At 47.1% G+C, this 19,207-nt stretch overlaps 1 protein-coding gene across 1 annotated transcript; it reads left to right on the top strand.

Annotated features, from left to right (window-relative positions):
- Positions 1–5,148: 5,148 nt before the first annotated feature.
- LOC144675608 (beta-1,3-galactosyltransferase 5-like) lies at positions 5,149–17,512 on the top strand. The gene is made up of 3 exons (XM_078536253.1): positions 5,149–5,284; positions 5,412–5,583; positions 16,657–17,512. The coding sequence occupies exons 1-3, from the start codon at positions 5,149–5,151 to the stop codon at positions 17,510–17,512; spliced, it is 1,164 nt and encodes a 387-aa protein (XP_078392379.1).
- The last annotated feature ends 1,695 nt before the right edge of the window (positions 17,513–19,207 follow it).

Below are 19,207 nucleotides of genomic sequence, written 5' to 3'. Positions count from 1 at the left end.
ATAAGCCCAAATATGAACATCCCACAACTGCTTCACTGTCGCTGGGTCAAAATCCTGGAACTCCCTCCCTAACAGCGTTGTGGGTGTACCTACACCAAAGGGACTACAGCAGTTCAAGAAGGCGGCTCATCACCACCTTCTCAAGGGGAGGCAATTAGGGATGGGCAATAAATGCTGGGCCTGGCCAGCGAAGCCCACATCCCCGTGAATGAATAAAGGAAAAAATGCTCGTCAAAAGTTGAAGGGAAATGTGGGCCCTGGACCCACTGCACTTTGACTAGTGACTGAATGGCTTTAGTTACGGAGAAAGGGTCCAGGCCATGCAGTTCCAGCAGAGCAGCCCTGAGAAACCAGAACAATTAGGATGTAATGACTGAGAGGCCGAAGCAGTGAAAAAGAAAAGAACATTTACCAGTCAACTGAAAACGTAGAATTGATTTTTGAGAGAACCGAAATGAGACGTTCAAAATGTGTCAGTTAATGAGCGAGATCAGATCTTCCAGTTGAGCAACGGCGCGAAACATAGTCAGTTACTTAACTCCCTGTTGTCGTCTGTTTATTCCAATGATTGAGAAAAATAATCGAACTTGCTAGATGTTGCAATGTCAGCATTCAGCTGGGAATACTGCAGGGTATAAGATAAGGACTTGGAAATGCACAGGTGCAGAGCCCAACACAGAGATCAAAACAACCGATCATTCACGCAGAGAGAATGCTCGAGATGTTTAACAGTTTTAAGAAATTGTGCTACGCAGCCCTGGCGTTTATAGGCGTCCCCGGTAAGTGGCTACAACCATTGAGATTGTTTACATCTCTTTCCAAACTGATCTCTGTTTCTCTGTGATTGATAACGTTGCCTGTTGATCTAGTGGTCACCGTTGTACAGACACCCGATCGGCACGATCCTGATGTTAAGTCAAATATGCTGGGATATCTCAGCAGGTCTGGCAGCATCTGTAGAGAGAGAAACACAGTTAGCGTTTCGGGTCCGCATGACTTCTTCAGAGCTAAAGAGTAGAAATGTGATGAAATTTATACTGTTTAAGGGGGGGTGGAGCAGGTGAAGCCGGATAGAAGGCCAGCGATAGGTGGGGGCTAAGGAGAGGGTGACCAGATACAGGGCGGGGGTGTTTGGTGAAGTGATTTTTCCTTTGCTGGCACTAAATAGTGCTGCAGCAATGCACTCACCTGCTCCGTGAATCTCTATGTGCCTCCCTCTCACTGCCTATGTTGCAAGTCCCAGGAAACCGGCTTAGCAACAGTAATCCTGGAAAACAGGAGGGACTTCCAGCATTATTATAATGTTCAAATGGCAAACATGCACCATGTTCTAACCCTGTTAAACAGAAGGTGGGCAGGTTAGGGTCAGGGATGTTTTTTTTTTATTATTTCTTATCATCTGAACCACATACCTGATCATAACCCAACATATATTTGGGCCAAAATCCAGACTTTGCTGTCTGGGTCAGACAAGGACAATGTCTTATCAGTAAATTTCAGTCTATTTCCCCTTCTGTCTCTTTCAGCTAATTTACAGGCGATTGTGATCCTGTCCCAGGAAAAGTGCGGCCTCTCCATCTGCGCCACTCACTACCTGGTGGCCATGGCAACGGCGGATCTACTGTTCATAGCACCTGAGGTCATACTGAGGCGCCTCAATGATTATTACTCCCCATTGTCTTTCGTAAGTATCACCCCTATGTGCAGTGTTACCCATGTTCTGAGCCATGCAGCTACCGACTGTTCTGTCTGGTTCACCGTCACTTTCTGCTTTGACCAATTTGTGGCCATTTGTTGCCAGAAACTGAATATAAAATATTGCACCGAGAAAACTGCGGCTGTGGTGCTAGCAACCGCCGGCATCCTGCTCTGTTTAAAAAGCAGCCCCTTCTACTTTATACATGAACACGTAAAACTAATCAAAAACGTACCGTGGTTCTGCAAGGATAAGCGAAGCTATTTTACTGAGCCCCAGTGGATTGGATTTGACTGGTTTGATAAGGTTTTAACCCCACTGCTCCCATTCGCTTTAATCCTGCTGCTCAACTCCCTGACCGTCAAGACACATTTTAGTCTCCAGTCAGGTCCGTAAAGGACTGAGGGGTTAGAGCCAGGGAGAGAATGGCAGTGACCCAGAGATAGAGAGCAGGAGGAAGTCTGTGATTTTACTCTTCACCATCTCCGGCAGTTTCATACTCCTGTGGCTCATGAATGTTATCGATTTCTTATATTACAATATTGCAGGGATAGATTCAGAGTGTGACGCTCAAGCTGAATAGATATTTGGGCAAGTTGGGTTTATGCTGGTGAACTCAAGTTGCTGCACAAACACATTTATTTATGGGGTGACTTAGTCTAAGTTCAGAGAGCAGGTCAAGAACGCGGTGACATATCCGTTTGCATCAATTATTCAATTACTGAATAAACACATCAACTGAGAGCATCCCAGAGCTACGTCAGAGTGTTTGAAGCTCTTAAATGGATGGTTTACACCTAGGATTCCATAAACTGGATCAACTAAGGATCTGTCCGGATATGAAGATAGGCACAGCCGTGGGGTTTGTGGGGGGGTTATTATCTGGGGAGGGGGTTGGGGAAGAGAAGGGAGGGAGTGTCTTTTGGTGTTGCCACTGCCAGGATGTGGCGCTGCCTCTGATTGACAGAGCAGAATAAACATCACCAAGATCAGCGAGTAAGGGCTCAGGGCTGACCACCAGAAATCTCCCAACTCTGGTGTGCTGGCTTCGTTGCAGCAGAATGGTCATGCAAGCGCATCCTGCAATTGTAAAGGGCCTCAGTCAGACAAAGGGCTTCTCCATAACAGTGGAGCAGGCCCAATGCACCCTGTGGTCTTCCCTGCTGCTACAGAGAGGAAGAAAGTGCAGGGGAGACACACACAGACACGCACACAAACAGACATGCACACACACAGGCACAAACAGACACGCACACACACACACAAACAGACACACATATACGCACACAGACACGCACAAACAGGCACACAAACACAAACAGACACACATACATGCACAGTGGGATCGGTGTTCGAGGGATTTAGGGGTTCAGTGGGATTTGTGGGTTCAGTGTTAGTGGGACCTGGGAGGTTCAATGGGATTTGTGGGTTCAGTGAAGTGCGGTTTGGTTCCCAGCTGTTAGTGGGATTTATGGGTTCAGTGTTCGAGGGATTTAGGGGTTCGGTGGGATTTGTGGGCTCTGTGTTAGTGGGAATTGGGGGTTGGTTGCTAAGGGTTTCTCGACCTGCCTGCAGCTCCTAACACCCGTCCTCACAACGCCCCTTTACTGACATCCAGCTGGGATGGATATCTCTCACGTTTTCCTATTCTTAATCTAAGCCTTAATAGGGGGAGTCGGTGCCATAGTGGCATTGTCCCTAATCTGGTATTCCAGAGACACAGGGTAATGTTCTGGGGATCTGGGTTCAAATTCTCCCCGTAGCAAATTGAATTGAATTAAATAAAAACCTGGAATTGAAGGTCTGAAATTCTAAAAACCATCTGGTTCACTAATGCCCTTTAGTGAAGGAAATCTTCTGTCCTTATCTGGCCTGGGCCTATATGTGACTCCTGACCCTCTGAACAAGGGCAATTAGGGATGGGCAATAAATGCCAGCTTAGTCAGTGATGCCCATATCCCATGAATGAATAAGAAAAGGCTCAAGGTAGCCAGCAAATCAGTTGGAATTGCTTCACCTCCTGCTGCCAGAGCCTTATCTCTGGCGCTGCCAAGGATTTCCCCTTGGCCCCATCCTATTCCTCAGCTGTGCATTTCCCCTCAGTGGCCCGATTCAAAGGCAACATGGGAGCTTTCAGTGTCACTTCTCCCAACCCCTGCGATGCTCCCTACCCCACATCCAGTTTTGGGAAAGACTGAGGCCGTTGTTCTCGATCCCCGATCCAATTCCATTTTGCTTTAAGCTACTGACCCCCGCCCCCCATCGTCCTCCTTGTCCGCATTCTGAGATTCAGCCAGCCTCGCCACAACTGCAGATTCACATTTTCCAAATGTTAAATGTCATGGGGGGATCGGTGCATCTCCGACAAGGTCAGCCTTCATTGCCCTTCCCCAACTGCCCTTGAATCGAATGGCTTGCTCGGCCATTTCAGGGGGCAGGTAAAAGTCAACCACATTTGAGCCTGTGTTGTACATTCATTTCATGGGTAAGATGGCCTACTTCCACCTTTTAACGGAACCTGAACTTACGCCTGTTTCGGCTGATCTGCTGCGCGAACCCTCATTCATGTTTTTGCCTCCTCTAGACTAAGTTATTCTAATGTGCTTCTTTCTCAGCTCCTACATTTTACCCCAGTAAACAGGAGGCCATCTGAAACCCTTCTGCCCGTGTTGTAACGCACAGGTAGTCCAATTCCCAATTCCCCCCTCGCTCTGTTATGGGTGAGCGACATTGCCTCCCAGTCAAGCAACTCATTGATTGCATTTTCTCCCCCTTCCTTTGTTTTCAAATCCCTCCATGGCCCTATCACTTTAATCTCCTTCAGCCGCACAGCGCTCCGGGATATCTGTGCTAATCCAATTCTGTCCTCATGTGCATCCCTAATTTTAATTGCTCCGACATTGGTCTTACTCTTGACTACCTTCCCCACCCCTCTTTGCCTCTCTAGCTCTATAAAGGATCTCCCTTCAAAATTGCTTTCCCACCAAGGCTTTAGCCATCTCAGCTAATGTATATTCCGCTTATATTCATGCATGTAAAAATATATTCATACATAATTCAATCATGGACTTGTCTCTGCCTCCTCTCAGTTTCAGTTTTCAATTAACTGAACAATTGACGTAACCGGATATTTTACCGCCATCTTCAACTGCTCCCTAAACCTGGACTGGGTCGTCCCATAAATAAATGTGTTGGTGCAGCAGTTCAAAACCTGCAGCATGTCACCTACATTTTCAAAAATATTTTCTGAATCGTTGTAATCCCTGGGATCTGTTCCTGTGAAGTTATGATATAAGAATTCTACAACATAAACCGACCACAGGAGAATGAAGCTGCCGGAGATGGTGAAGTGTAAAATCACAGACCTCCTCCTGCTCTCCATCTCTGGGTCACTGCCATTCTCTCCCTGGCTCTGACCCCTCAGTCCCTTACGGACTCGACTGGACACTAAAATGTGTCTGACGGTCAAAGCGTTGAGTAACAGGATGAAAGCGAATGGAAGCAGTGGAGTTAAAGCCGTATTGAACCAGTCAAATCCAATCCATCCAGGCTCAGTGAAATATTCTGCCTTTACCTCACAGAACCATGGTACGTGTTCAATTGTCCATTGGGGTTCAAGTGTAAAGTAGTACGGGAAATTTTTTAAACAGAGCAAAATGCAGGTTATTGCTAGAACCCCAGCCGCAGTTTTCTCAGTGCAATATTTTGTTTTCAGTCTCTGGCAACAAATCGGTCCAAGGTGAAGGTGACGGTGAACCAGACAGAACAGTCGGTAGCTGCCCGATTGAGGACATTGATCACACTGCATACTGGGGTAATGTCCAGGAAAGAGCCCGGGAAATAATAATAACTGATCCTCCACAGTATGACATCAGTGATAATGAAAAGTAGATCCACCATTGCCATGGCCACCAGGTAGCGAGTGGTACAATTGGAGAGGCCGCATTTTCCCCGAGCCAGGGTCACAATCGCCACTACATTAACTGTAAGAAAAGGGGGGAAGCAAGTATAAATCAAATTAAAAGATTTTTGTCTTATTCTGGACAGTAAGGATAGGGTTCAATTTCCAAATCTGGATAAGAAGCTAAAATTTAAAACATTTCATTGCCGACACCAACCCTTTCCTGACCAACCCGCATATGGGTTTACCAGATTGGGGACAAGAGCGTGGACAGACAATTATCAGAATTGGTGGCTTGTTAATTAACCTATTTTTTTATGAACTTTTTATTTAAACCTTTTTTCGGGCTTATGACTGACCGGTCTGGTTCCTTCATTAGGCCACGCACAAAGACACCCAGAATTGGTGATTGGTTTCTTGCTCAGGGACTGGATGCCCCATCTATGGCAGGATTAGGGTTCTAGCTTTCAATAAAGTTTTACTGAGCCATAAGCAAAAAAAAAAAAGTTTTTAAAAATCTGGGTTTCACATCTGTAGCAAGGCAATTGAAATAAAACCCCACACACAGTAGATCTTACACTATTGCAGATCATTCATTATGCAACAAGCTTGCATAATTACGTGTTTTCGTGTCTAAAGACGCTGAATCATTGACAGGAATTATAGAAACATAGAAACTAGGAGCAGGAGTAGGCCATTTGGCCCTTCGATCCTGCTCCGTCATTCGTCATGATCATGGCTGATCATCCAACTCAATAGCCTGCTCCCACTTTCTCCCCATATCCTTTGATCCCTTTCACCCCAAGAGCTATATCTAACTCCATCTTGAAAGCATACAATTTTTTGGTCTCAACTACATTCTGTGGTAGGAAATTCCACAGGCTCACCACTCTGTGGCTGAAGAAATTTCTCATCTCAATCCTCCCCATATCCTCAGACTGTGACCCCTGGTTCTGGACTCCCCCACCATCGGGAACATCCTTCCTGAATCTACCCTGTCTAGTCCTGTTAGAATTTTATAGGTTTCTATGAGATCCCCCCTCATTCTTCTGAACTCCAGCAAATATAATCCTAATCGACTCAATCTCTCCTCATATGTCAGTCCCGCCATCCCAGATAAGGAGACCAAAACTGCACACAATATTCCAGGTGTGGTATCACCAAGGCCCTGTACAATTGCAGCAATACATCCCTGTTCCTGTCCTCGAATTCTCTGGCTATGAAGGCCAACATACCATTTGCCTTCTTTACCACCTGCTGTACCTGCATGCTTACCTTCAGCGATGGTGTACAAGGACACCCAGGTCTCGTTGCACATTCCCCTTTCTCAATTTATAGCCATTCAGATAATAATCTGCCTTCCTGTTTTTGCTACCAAAATGGATAACCTCACATTTATCCACATTATACTGCGTCTGCCACGCATTTGCCCACTCACTCAGCTTGTCCACACTGAAGCATCTCTGCATCCTCCTCAAAGCTCACCCTCCCACCCAGCTTTGTGTCATCTGCAAATTTGGAGATATTACATTTAATTCCCTCATCTAAATCATTAATATATGTTGTGAATAACTGGGCTCCCAGCACCGATCCCTGCAGTACTCCACTAGTCACTGCCTGCCATTCGGAAAAAGACCCGTTTATTCCTACTCTTTGTTTCCTGTCTGCCAACCAGTTTTCTATCCACCTCAATACACTGCCCCCAATCCCATGCACTTTAATTTAATTGACCCCTCATACAAAAAAAAATCAGTTACAGACCTGGATGATTCAGTCCGCGCAGAGCAATGTCAGAGTGATCCACAGTTCCCACAATCTTACAGGGACAGGTATTCACAGGGAATCATGGTGACTGGAGCCAGGTTTTTTATCCCCCTCCCCCCACCGCCCCACCCTTGGCCCACGCTCAGAATAATTCTACACCGGCTCTCATGTCGGAGGATTGCCTGCAATGAGATCAGGTTCACCAGCACCAGACATACCACAAGAAACAATAACTTAGCAGCTCCTGTGATATGCCGAAAAAGTTTGACCTTAAGTTTCGGGCAATGGGATAAAACTGCTGAGGCTGCTCAGGATATTTGAATTAAAGGAGTTGGGGCAATGCCCGGGTAGCTCGATGACGGTAAAATCTATATCAGCAAGTAATCTTATCAGTCACAGAGCAAAACGTGAGACCAGCTCACACACAGATTAACACGACTTCACCGCTTTACAGTCACTTACCAGGAACACCGATGACAGCAAGGATGGCATAGTATATTTTTATGACATTGTTAAATGTTTCAAGCATGTTCCCTGTAACGTGATCTGCCCGTCCGTGGTGCAGAGGCAAACTCTCAGTATTCAGCTTTGACTCAGTACCTTTCCAGACCCTTTCATTTGTACCCTGTGGGGTTTCCATAGGGAGACTGGAGTTGCAACATCAGCCAAGCTAGATTTTTTTTTTAAATGAACAGACAGATGGCAGCAATTTAATTCCCTGACGTTGTAGGATAGATTCGGCACTGAGAGCCAATTAGGCAATTCTCATCACGCTAATTAACTAGCACATGAACGAAAGTTGCATTCTTTCTGAAGTAGCATTGCCAGCTAAAAGACAACCAGTTCCATCTCTAGACCTCACACTCGTTCGTAAATATCACTCACTCTATTGCAGCACTTCAGTGATTTATTACATTCAGATCAGCCCAGATCTTATTGAATAGCACAGCAGATTTGAGGGGCCGACTGGCTGACTTTTGCTGCTAATTCGTAATCTCATATATAAATTCCAAATGTTGGTATGTCTTGCTCAGTGTTCTTCCTTTACGCCCTTGTGTTATGACTGCCCTCTTGGTCACGAAGAGATATTACCGCCTATAATGTGAATGGAAATTATTTCTTGAACTGGAATTGTAGCGGGGTGTGTGCCTATGTGTGTGTCTGTGTGTATCTTGACTGGGTTAAAACCTGCTAGTCTGGGTGCTTTGATAGTGGGGGTTGAGGCCTACGTGTCAGTAGGATTTGGGGGTTCAGTGATAGTGGGATTTGGGGATTCAATGATAGTGGAAAGTCAGGCCTAAGTATTCGTGGGATTTGTGGGTTCATTGATGGTTGGTCTGGGGTTCAGTTATAATGGGGTTTCAGGCCCAAGTGTTAGTCAGATTTGTGGGTTCAGTGTAAGTGGGATTTGTGGGTTCAGTGATATTGGGATTTGAGGCCTAAGTGTCAGTGGGATTTGGGGGTCTCAGTGATAGTTGTTTGGGGTTCAGAGAGATTGCGGTTTCAGGCACAAGTTTCAGTGGGATTTGGGCGTTCGACGATAGTGGAATTTGAGGCCTACGTCTCCATTGGATTTGGGGGTCCAGTGATACTGGGGTTGGGCCCTATGATTTAGTTGGATTTGGGGGTTCGGTGATAGTTGGGTTGGAGGCCTAAGTTTTAGTTGGATTTGGGGTTCAGGTGTTAGTGGGATTTAGGTGTTAGTGGAATTTGTGAGTTCAGTAAAAGTGCAGTTTGGGGCCTAAGTGTTAGTGGGATTTGGGGGTTCAGTGTTAGTTGGATATCGGAGTTCAGTGTTAGTGGGAATTGGGGGCTCAGTGATAGGGGATTGAGGCCTAAGTGCTTGTGGGATTTGTGGGTTCAGTAATCGTGAGGTTTGGGGCCTAAGTGTTAGTGGGATTTGTGGGTTCTGTGAAAGTGCGATTTGGGGCCGAAGTGTAAGTAGGATTTGTGGGGTCTGTGTTAGTTGGATGGGGGGTTCAGTGGGGATGGGATTTGTGGGTTCAGTGTTAGTGGGATTTAGGGATTCATTTGGATTTGTGGGTTCAGTGTTGGTGATATTTAGGGTTTCCGTGGAATTTGTGTGTTAAGTGAAAGTGCGGTTTGGGGCCTAAGTGTTAGTTGGATTTGGGGGTTCAGTCTTAGTGGGGTTTGTGGGCTCTGTGTTATTGGGATGTGCGGGTTCCGTGTTAGTGGGATTTGTGGTTTCTGTGAAAGTGGGATTTAGGGGTTCCATGGGATTTGTGGGTTTAGTGAATGTGTTCAGTGAACCCCCAATTTAAACAATTAGGCCTGAAATTGTGATATCACAGAACCCACAAATCCCACTAACACTTATGCCCCAAATCTCTAACACTGAACCCCCAGCTCCCACTAACACAGAACCCACAAATCCCACTAACACAGAATCCAGAAATCCTACTAGAACTGAACCCACAAATCCCACGGAACCCCTAAATCTCACGGACACTGAACCCACAAATCCCACTGACGCCCTAAATCACACTAGCAGTGAACCCCCAAATCCAACTAACACTTAGGCCTGAAATCGCGCTATCACAGAATCTACAAATCCCACTAACACTTAGTCCCCAAACCGCGCTTTCACTGAACCCACAAATCCCACTGAACCCCTAAATCCCACAGACACTTAGGCCTCAAACCCCTAACAACAATCCCCCAAGTCCAACCAACACTGAACCCCCAATTCAACTAACACTGACCCCACAAATCCCACTAACACTTAGGCCTCAAACCCCTAACACTGAACCCCCAGCTCCCACTAACATTGAACTCCCAAATATCACTAACACAGAGCCCATAAATCCCACTAACACTGAACCCCCAAATCCAACTAACACTGAACCCCCAAATCCAATTAACACTGACCACACAAATCCCACTAACCCTTCAGCCCCAAACCGTACTAACACTGAACACACAAATCCCACTGGACCCCTAAATCCCACTAAGATAGAACCCACAAATACCACCCCCTCTGAAACCGCCAAATCCCACTAACACTTAGGCCTCAAACCACACTGTCACTGAAACTACAAATCCCACTAACACCTAGGAACCAATCCACATTTCACTGAACCCAGAAATCCCACTAACACCTAGGATCCAAACCGCATTTCACTGAACCCAGAAATCCTACTGAACCCCTAAATCCTACTAACAATGAACTTGCTGCTCTTCGATATTGAGGGAGTCTCGCTGCTCTTCGATGGAGAGAGAGTCATGCGGGCTTCGATGGAGATAGTCAAGCCTGCTGCTCTTCGATGGAGAGAAAGAGTCTCACTGCTCTTCGATATTGAGAGAGTCTCGTTGCTCTTCAATGGAGAGAGAATCGCGCGGGCTTCGATGGAGATAGTCAGGCCTGCTGCTCTTCGATGGAGAGAAAGAGTCTCACTGCTCTTCATTGAAGGCAGAATCTCCCTGCTCTTCGATAGATGGAGAATCCCGCTGCTCTTCGATAGATGGAGAATCCCGCTGCTCTTCGATGGAGAGCGAGAGTCTCACTGCTCTTCAATTGAGAGAGAATCTTGCTGTTCTTTGATGGAAAGAGAGTCTCGCTGCTCTTTGATAGAGAGAAAGTCTCGCTGCTCTTTGATGGAGAGAGAGCCTCAGTGCTCGTCAATAGATAGGGAATCTCTGCTCTTCAATGGAGAGAGAGAATCTCACTGACCCTTCGCTGGACAAAGAAGGTCTCACTGCTCTTCAATGGACATAGAGAGTCCTGCTGCTCTTCAATGGAGACAGAGTCTCACTGCTCTTTGATGGAGAGAGAGAATCTCACTGACCCTTCGCTGGACAAAGAAGGTCTCACTGCTCTTCAATGGACATAGAGAGTCCTGTTGCTCTTCAATGGAGAGAGAGAGTCTCGCTGCTTTTCGATGGAGATAGGTAGAGCATCTCGCTGCTCTTCAATGGAGGAAGTGTCTCGCTGCTTTTCGATATAGAGAGTGCCTCGCTGCTCTTTAATGCAGAGAGAGCCGCACTGCTCTTCAATAGAAAGAGAGTCTCACTGCTCTTCAAAGGAGACAGAATCTCGCTGCGTTTCAAAGAGGAGAGAGTCTCACTGCTCTTCGATAGAGGAAATGTCTCACTGCTTTCGATAGAGAGAGTTTAGCTGCTCTTCAATGAAGATAGAGTCGCACTGCTCTTCGATGGGGAGAGGGAGTCTCGCTACCCATCAGTGGAGAGAGAGGAAGTCTCACTGCTCCTCGATGGAGAAAGATAGGGTTTGCTGGTCTTTGATAGAGAGCGAGAGAGAGAGTATCACTGCTCTTCGATGGGGTGAGATCTCACTGTTCTTTGATAGTGAGAGTGTCTCACTGCTCTTGGACATAGAGAGAGAGTCTCGCTGCTCTTCGATGGAGACAGAGTCTCACTACACTTCGACGGAGAGTCTTGCTGCTCTTTGATGGATAGAGAGAGACTTGCTGCCCTTGGATACAGAAAGCGAGACTTGCTGCTCTTCAACAGAGGGAGAGAGTCTCGCTGCTCTTCGATGGAGAGAGAGAGTCTCCCTGCTCTTCAATGGGGAGAGAGCCTTGCTGCTCTTCAATGGAGAGAGAGAGAGAGTCTCGCTGCTCTTCGATGGAGAGAGTCGCGCTACTCTTCGATGGAGAGAGTGAGTTTTGCTGCTCTTCGATGGAGAGAGAGAGACTTGCTGCTCTTCAATAGAGAGAGAGAGTCTTACTGGCCTTCGAGAAAGAGAGAATACCGCAGCTCTTCAATAGAGAGAGAATCTCCCTGCTCTTCGATAGAGAGAGTGTCTCGCTGCTCTTCAATGGAGAGAGAAACTCCCTGCCCTTCAATGGAGAGAGAATCTCCCTGCTCTTCGATGGAGAGAGAGAGAGAGAGTCTCACTGCTATTCAATGGAGAGAGAGATTTGCTGCTCTTCGATAGAGAGTCTTGCTGGCCTTCGAGAGAGAGAGAATCCTGCTGCTCTTCAATGGAGAGAGAATCTCCCTGCTGTTCAATGGAGAGAGAGTCTCGCTGCTTTTCAATGGAGAGAGAATCTCACTGCTCTCCAATGGAGAGAGAGTCTCGCTGCTCTCCAATGGAGAGTCTCGCTGCTCTTCAATGGAGAGAGAATCTCACTGCTCTTCGATGGAGAGAGAGAGAGAGTCTTGCTGCTCTTTGATGAAGAGAGAGAGAGAGAGAGAGTCTTGCTGCTCTTCGATAGTCTCGCTGCTCTACAACGGGGAGAGAGACTTGCTGGTCTTCAATAGAGAGAGAGTCTCACTGCTTTTTGATGGTGAGGAGTTCTCGCTGCGCTTCGATAAATGCAGAGTTGCGCTGCTCTTTGATAGAGAGTGTCTCTCTACTCGTCGATGGAGGGAGAGAGAGCATCTCGCTGTTCTTCGGTAGAAATAGATTTTCACTGCTCTTTGATAAAGTGAGAGTCTCGCTGGTCTTCGATAGAGAGTCCCACTGCTCTTCAATGGACAGTCTCACTGCCCTTTGATAGAGAGAGATAAAGTCCCGCTGCTCTTCAATGGAGAGTCTCACTGCTCCTCGATAGGGAGAGAGGGAGTCTTGCTGCTCTTTGATGGAGAGAGAGAGAGAGAGTCTCGCGGCTCTTCGATGGAGAGAGTGAGACTCACTTCTCTTCGTCGGAGAGAGATAGTCTTGCTGCTCTTTGATGGAGAGAGAGAGTCTCGCTGCTCTTCGAATCAGAGAGAGTCTCGCTGCCGTTCGATAGAAAGGGTCTAGCTGTTCAGCAATGGTGAGAGATAGAGAGTCTCAGTGTTCTTCAATGGAGAGAGAGACAGCGAGAGTCTCGCTGCTCTTCGATAGAGAGAGAGAGTCTCGCTGCTCGTCGAAGGAGGGAGAGAGTCTTGCTGTTCTTTGATAGAGAGTCTCACTGCTCTTTGATTGAGAGTCTTGCTGCTCTACAATGAAGAGGGAGTGTCACTGCTCTTCGATAAATAGAGAGCTTCACTGCTCTTCGATGAAGAGTGTCTTACTGCTCATCGATGAAGGGAGAAAGAGCCTCGCTGCTCTTCGATAGAGAGAAAATATCACTGGTCTTCGATGGAGGGAGAGTCTCGCTGCTCTTTGGTGGAGAGAATGTCTCACTGCTTTTCAGTGGAGAGAGAGTCTCATTGCTCTTTGATGAAGGGAGTGTCTCACTGATCTTCAATGGAGAGAGTCTCGCTGCTCTTTGGTGGAGAAGGAGAGTCTCACTGCTCTTCAATATTGAGAGTCTCACTGCTCTTTGATATTGAGAGAGTCTCACTGCTTTTTGATAGAGTCTAGCTGTTCTTCAATGGAGAGAGAGAGAGAGAGAGTCTCACAGCTCTGCGATGGATAGAGTGCCTGGCTGCTCTTTGATAGAGAGAGGGAATTTCGCCGCTCTTCGATAGAAAGAGAGTTTCGCTGATCATCGATAGAGGGAGAGAGTCTCGCTGTTCTGCGATAGAGAGAGAGTCTCACTGCTCTTTGATGGAGAGGGAGCCTTGCTGCTCTTGGATGGAGACAGAGAGAGAGTCTCACTGCTCTTCGAAGGAGAGGGAGTCTCACTGCTCTTTCATGGGGAGAGAGAGTCTCGCTGCTCTTTGATGGAGAGGGAGAGTCTCACTGCTTTTCGATATTGAGAGAGTCTCACTGCTCTTTAATATTGAGAGAGTCTCACTGCTCTTCGATAGAGAGAGTCTAGCTGTTCTTCAATGGAGAGAGATAGAGAGCTTCAGTGCTCTTCAATGGAGAGAGAGAGTCTCACAGCTCTGCGATGGAGAGAGGGAATTTCGCCGCTCTTCAACAGAGAGTTTCACTGCTCGTCGATGGAGGGAGTCTCGCTGTTCTGCGATAGAGAGTCTCGCTGCTCTTTGATGGAGAGAGAGCCTCGCTGCTCTTGGATGGAGAGGGAGAGAGAGTCTCGCTGCTCTTTGATGGAGAGAGAGAGAGTCTCACTGCTCTTTGATGGAGAGGGTGAGAGAGTCTTGCTGCTTTTCGCTGGGGAGAGTCTCATTACTCTTTGATCGAGAGAGTCTCGCTGTTCTTCAATGGAGAGTCTCACTGCACATTGATGGAGAGAATGTCTCATTGCTTTTCAATGGAGAGAGAGTCTCGCTGTTCTTTGATGGAGAGAGAGTCTCACTGCTTTTTGATCGAGAGCGTCTCGCTTTTCATCAATGGAGGGAAAGAGTCTCACAGCTCAGCTCTTCAATGGGGAGAGAATCTCGCTGCTGTTCGATCGGGATGGAGTCTCGCTGCTCTTCGATGGAAAGACAGTCTCACTTCTTTTCGATGGAGAGCGAGAGTCTCACTGCTCTTCGATGGACAGAGGGAGTCTCACTGATCTTCGATGAGAGAGAGTCTCGCTGATCTTCGATGAGAGAGTCTTGCTGCTCTTCGAGGGAGGATGTGTCTCGCTGCTTTTTGATAGAGAGAGAGAGCCTTGCTTCTCTTCAATGGAGAGAGTCTCACTGCTCTTCGAGAGAGAGAGAGTCTCACTGCTCTTCAATGGAGAGTCACACTGGTCTTCGATAGAGAGTCTCACTGCTCTTCAATGGAGAGAGAGAGCGCACTGCTCTTCAATGGAGAGAGAGAGTGCGCTGCTCTTTGATGGAGAGAGAGACCCACTGCTCTGCGATAAACAGGGAGTCTTGCTGCTCTTCAGTGGAGACAGAATTTTGCTTCTCTTCAATGGGGACTCTTGCTGCTCTTTGATGGAGAGAGTTTCACTGCTCCTCGATGGAGAAAATGTCTCGCTGCTCTTCAATGGAGAGAGTGTTGCTGCTCTTCGACGGATTGTCTCGCTGCTCTTCGATGGAGAGAGTGTTGCTGCTCTTCAATGGAGAGATTGTCTCGCTGCTCTTTGATGGAGAGAGCCTCCCTGCTCTTCAATGGAGAGAGAGCCTCGCTGCTCTTCAATGGAGAGAGTGTCTCACTGCTCTTCAATGGAGTGTCTCGCTGCTCTTCAATGGAGAGAGTGTCTCGCTGCTCTTCAATGGAGAGAGTGTCTCACTGCTCTTTGATGGAGAGAGTTTCACTGCTCCTCGATGGAGAAAATATCTCGCTGCTCTTCGATGGAGAGAGTGTTGCTGCTCTTCGACGGAGAGATTGTCTCGCTGCTCTTCGATGGAGAGAGCCTCCCTGCTCTTCGATGGAGAGAGAGCTTCGCTGCTCTTCAATGGAGAGAGTGTCTCACTGCTCTTCAATGGTTTGAAAAGGGTCCCTGCATTCAGCATATATACTGTATATGTTTGCAGCAAATACCTTCTTTATCCAATAAATTTTAAACCACAGTTGGTGAGCTATGTCACAGTGCAGCAGCTGTTTGATGCAAATTCTTTGTGAGATTGGCACCTGTATCACACAAACATCATCTGGAGGAACTTTTGTTACCTATAATATTTATAATTGATGGGAAGTCATTAACAGTAAGGACAGGGTACAGTTTTTACGATGCACTTCAACCACACCCGTTCTTGTTTACTGGCACCGAGCAGAGAGTGAGGTTGTGGGATTCATTATAGGCAAGAATTGAACTCCGGGTTTGTGTGCAGTTGTTAACAAGATTGTTCGTGTATACATTAATTCACCGTTAGCATCGAACGCACCTCGACCAAGACAAATCCGGTGGTACCAGTTAAAGGGACCAGTGACCCTGATACCTATCACCGTACACAGGGAGTGACGAGTCTCTTAGGTATGTGCTTGTGCGAAAACTGCTCATGCTGTCTTATGTCCAGCTCTTTCTCTGTTTGTTCCTACCTTTCACTGAACTTTTTGTCAGACTGAAGCAACTCAGTCACTAGATGTTCTGTGCCAGATTCCTGTAGATGTTTTGAGTGCTGCAATTCCTCCTCAGTTACTGTGTGACAGACCCAAGGGGCTGAAGAACCTCTTCCTGTTCCTGTGTAATAGGCTTTCGGGGCTGAATGACCTTCTCCTGTTCCTCTGTAACAGGCTCTAGGGGCTGAATAACCTCCCCCTGTTCCTGTATAACAGGCTCTAGGGGCTGAATTTCCTCTCCCCGTTCCTGTGTAATAGGCTCTAGGGGCTGAATAACCTCCCCCCGTTCCTGTGTAACAGGCTCTAGGAGCTGAATGACATCCTCTTGTATTTGTATCCCAAATCCAGTCAAATAATCTTAATCTGGAAAATAATTCCTCTTGCATTTTCTGGATTCCACCAAACCCAACTTGTTTATTTTATGTTACAGGTGCTTCAGAGCATAAGGATATTTTATCAAAGAAGCTTTTGTTTGAAATCATTTCTCAAAAGGAAATGGTCGTATGTTGTTGCCCCCTTGTTAATCTTTCCTCTGATCAGATACTTAAGCCAATACGGTGTTGAACATTGGCATTCTGCAAAGTTAAATGACCATTCCTTCCTCATGCTACCCAACAGCAGCTGTGACACCAGTCCCCCATTCCTGGTCCTTCTGGTCACCAGTGCCCAAGACCAGTTGGAAGCTCGCTCGGTCATTCGCCAGACCTGGGGGCGAGCGCGGACAACCCATGGCAAGAGGGTGGTGAGCTACTTCCTGCTCGGGTACAGCCGGGAGCATCAGGAGCAGCTGCTGAAAGAAAGTTCACTGCACAAGGACATCATCCAGAAAAATTTCACCGACACATATTACAACCTGACCACCAAGGTGCTAATGGGCCTGGAATGGGTGAGCCGATTCTGTCCGTCCACCTCCTTCGTGATGAAAACCGATTCCGACATGTTTGTCAACACCGATCACCTGACCAAGCTCTTGCTGGGAATGAATCACACGGATATCTTCACCGGCTTCATCATGTGGAATTCTGGACCTATCAGGGAGAAATTCAGTAAATGGTACGTCAGCGAACAGGAATATCCTCAGGAAACATACCCACCATTCTGCTCCGGCACTGGGTACATGCTCTCGGCTGATGTTGCCCACCGAGTCTGGATTATTTCCAGGACGGTCCCCCACTTTAAACTGGAGGATGTTTACGTCGGGCTGTGCTTGGCGGAGTTGAAGATTACACCAGTGGAAATCCACTTGGAGCAGAAGTTCTACAATTGGAATGTGAAGTTTTCTGTTTGCGGCTTCCGTAAACTCATCACCTCTCACAGGGTGAAACCCTACGAGCTGCTGATCTACTGGAAAGCACTGGAGGATGCAGCAGACGAGGCCTGTTCGGGAGATGGGTGAAGGGGCCATCTTGAAGAGGCTTTTCACTGACTATCTTTGCAGGGCAACAGAAACAGCGTGCTATATGGAAGTCAATTACCCAACTAAACTGTGTAATCTGGTCTGCTTATATACATACATACGTACATACACAATTTGTGGGTTCGGCGTTAGTGGGATTTAGGGGTTCAGTGGGATTTGTGGTTTCAGTGAAAGTGCGGTTAGAGCCCAAGTGTCAGTGGGATTCGTGGATTCTGTGATATCACGATTTAAGGCGTAAGTGTTAGTTTGATTTGAGGGTTCAGTAGGATTTGTGGGCACAGTGAAGTGCCATTTGGTTCCCAGGTGTTAGTGGGATTTGTGTGTTTACTGTCACTGGGATTATGGGTTCGGTGGGATTTGTGGGTTCAGTGCAGTGCAGTTTGAGGGTCTCAGTGGGATTTAGGGTTCAGTGTTAGTTGGATTTGTGGGTTAAGTGTTAGTAGGATTGCGGGTTTCAGTGGGATTTTTGGGTTCAGTGTTAGTGGGATTTGGGGTTCAGTTGGGCGGGATTTGTGGGTTGAGTTAAGTGCAGTTTGAGGGTTTCAGTGGGATTTGGAGTTCAGTGTTAGTGGGATTTAGGTGTCAGTGGGATTCGTGGGTTCAGTGAATGTGTGGTTTGGGGCCGAAGTGTTAGTGGGATTTGTGGGTTCAGTGATAGCGCGATTTCAGGCCTAAGTGTTAGGTGGATCTGGGAGTTCAGTGGGATTTGTGGGTTCAGTGGAAATGCGGTTTGGTTCCTAGGTGTTAGTGGGATTTGTAGTTTCAGTGTCAGCGGGAATGCAGGGTTAAGTGGGATTTGTGGGTTCAATGAAAGTGCGGTTTGGGATCTAAGTGTTAGTGGGATTTGTGGGTTCAGTGAAGTGTGGTTTGCTTCCTAGGCATCAGTGGGATTTCTGGGTTCAGTGAAATATTGTTTGGTTCCTGGGTGTTAGTGGGATTTGTGGGTTTAGTGTTAGCAGGAATTTGGGGTTCAGTGGGATTTGTGGGTTCAGTGAAGTGCGGTTTTAGAGTTTCATTGGGATTTGTGGGTTCAGTGAATGTGTGGTTTGGGGCCTAGGTTTAGTGGGATTTGTGGGTTCACTGTTAGTGGGATTTAGGGGCTCAGTGGGATTTGTGTGTTCAGTGAAGTGCGGTTTTAGGGTTTCAGTGGGATTTGTGGGTTCAGTGAAGTGCAGTTTTCGAGTCTCTGTGGGATTTGTGGGTTCTGTGCTAGAGGGATTTGTGGGTCCAGTGGGAATTGTGGGTTCAGTGAAGTGCGGTTTGGTTCCTATGTTTTAGTGGGACTTGTGGGTCCTGTGATAGCGCGATTTCAGGCCTAAATGTTAGCTGGATCTGGGGTTACAGTGGGATTTGTGGGTTTAGTGAAATTCGGTTTGTTTCCTTGGTGTTAGTGGGATTTGTGGGTTCGGTGAAGGGCACTTTGGTTCCCAGGTGTTAGTGGGATTTGTGGGTTCAGTTTCTGTGGGGTTTAGGGGTTCGGTGGGATTTGTGGGTTCAGTGAAGTGCGGTTTTAGGGTTTCAGTCGGATTTGTTGGTTCAGTGAGGTGCGGTTTTTGAATTTCAGTGGGATTTGTGGGTTCCGTGAATGTGTGGTTAGGGGCCTAAGTGTTAGTGGGATTTAAGGGTTCAGTGAAGTGCGGTTTGCTTCCTAGGCGTCAGTGGGATTTAGGGGTT

The sequence above is a fragment of the Cetorhinus maximus genome, unplaced genomic scaffold (assembly GCF_964194155.1).
Source record: "Cetorhinus maximus unplaced genomic scaffold, sCetMax3.hap1.1 HAP1_SCAFFOLD_1041, whole genome shotgun sequence".
Taxonomy (NCBI): Eukaryota; Metazoa; Chordata; class Chondrichthyes; order Lamniformes; family Cetorhinidae; genus Cetorhinus; species Cetorhinus maximus.
Note: the sequence above shows the minus strand (reverse complement) of the source record. Positions and strands in the feature narration are given on the sequence as shown.

Excerpts from the sequence above, each read along its gene's own strand:
- LOC144675608 (XM_078536253.1), top strand. The coding sequence starts at position 5,149 with ATGTGTCTGACGGTCAAAGCGTTGAGTAACAGGATGAAAGCGAATGGA. Across the intron at positions 5,285-5,411 it reads CTTTACCTCACAGAACCATG|TCTCTGGCAACAAATCGGTC; the intron begins GTACGTGTTCAA and ends TTTTGTTTTCAG. Across the intron at positions 5,584-16,656 it reads GACATCAGTGATAATGAAAA|ATACTTAAGCCAATACGGTG; the intron begins GTAGATCCACCA and ends TCCTCTGATCAG.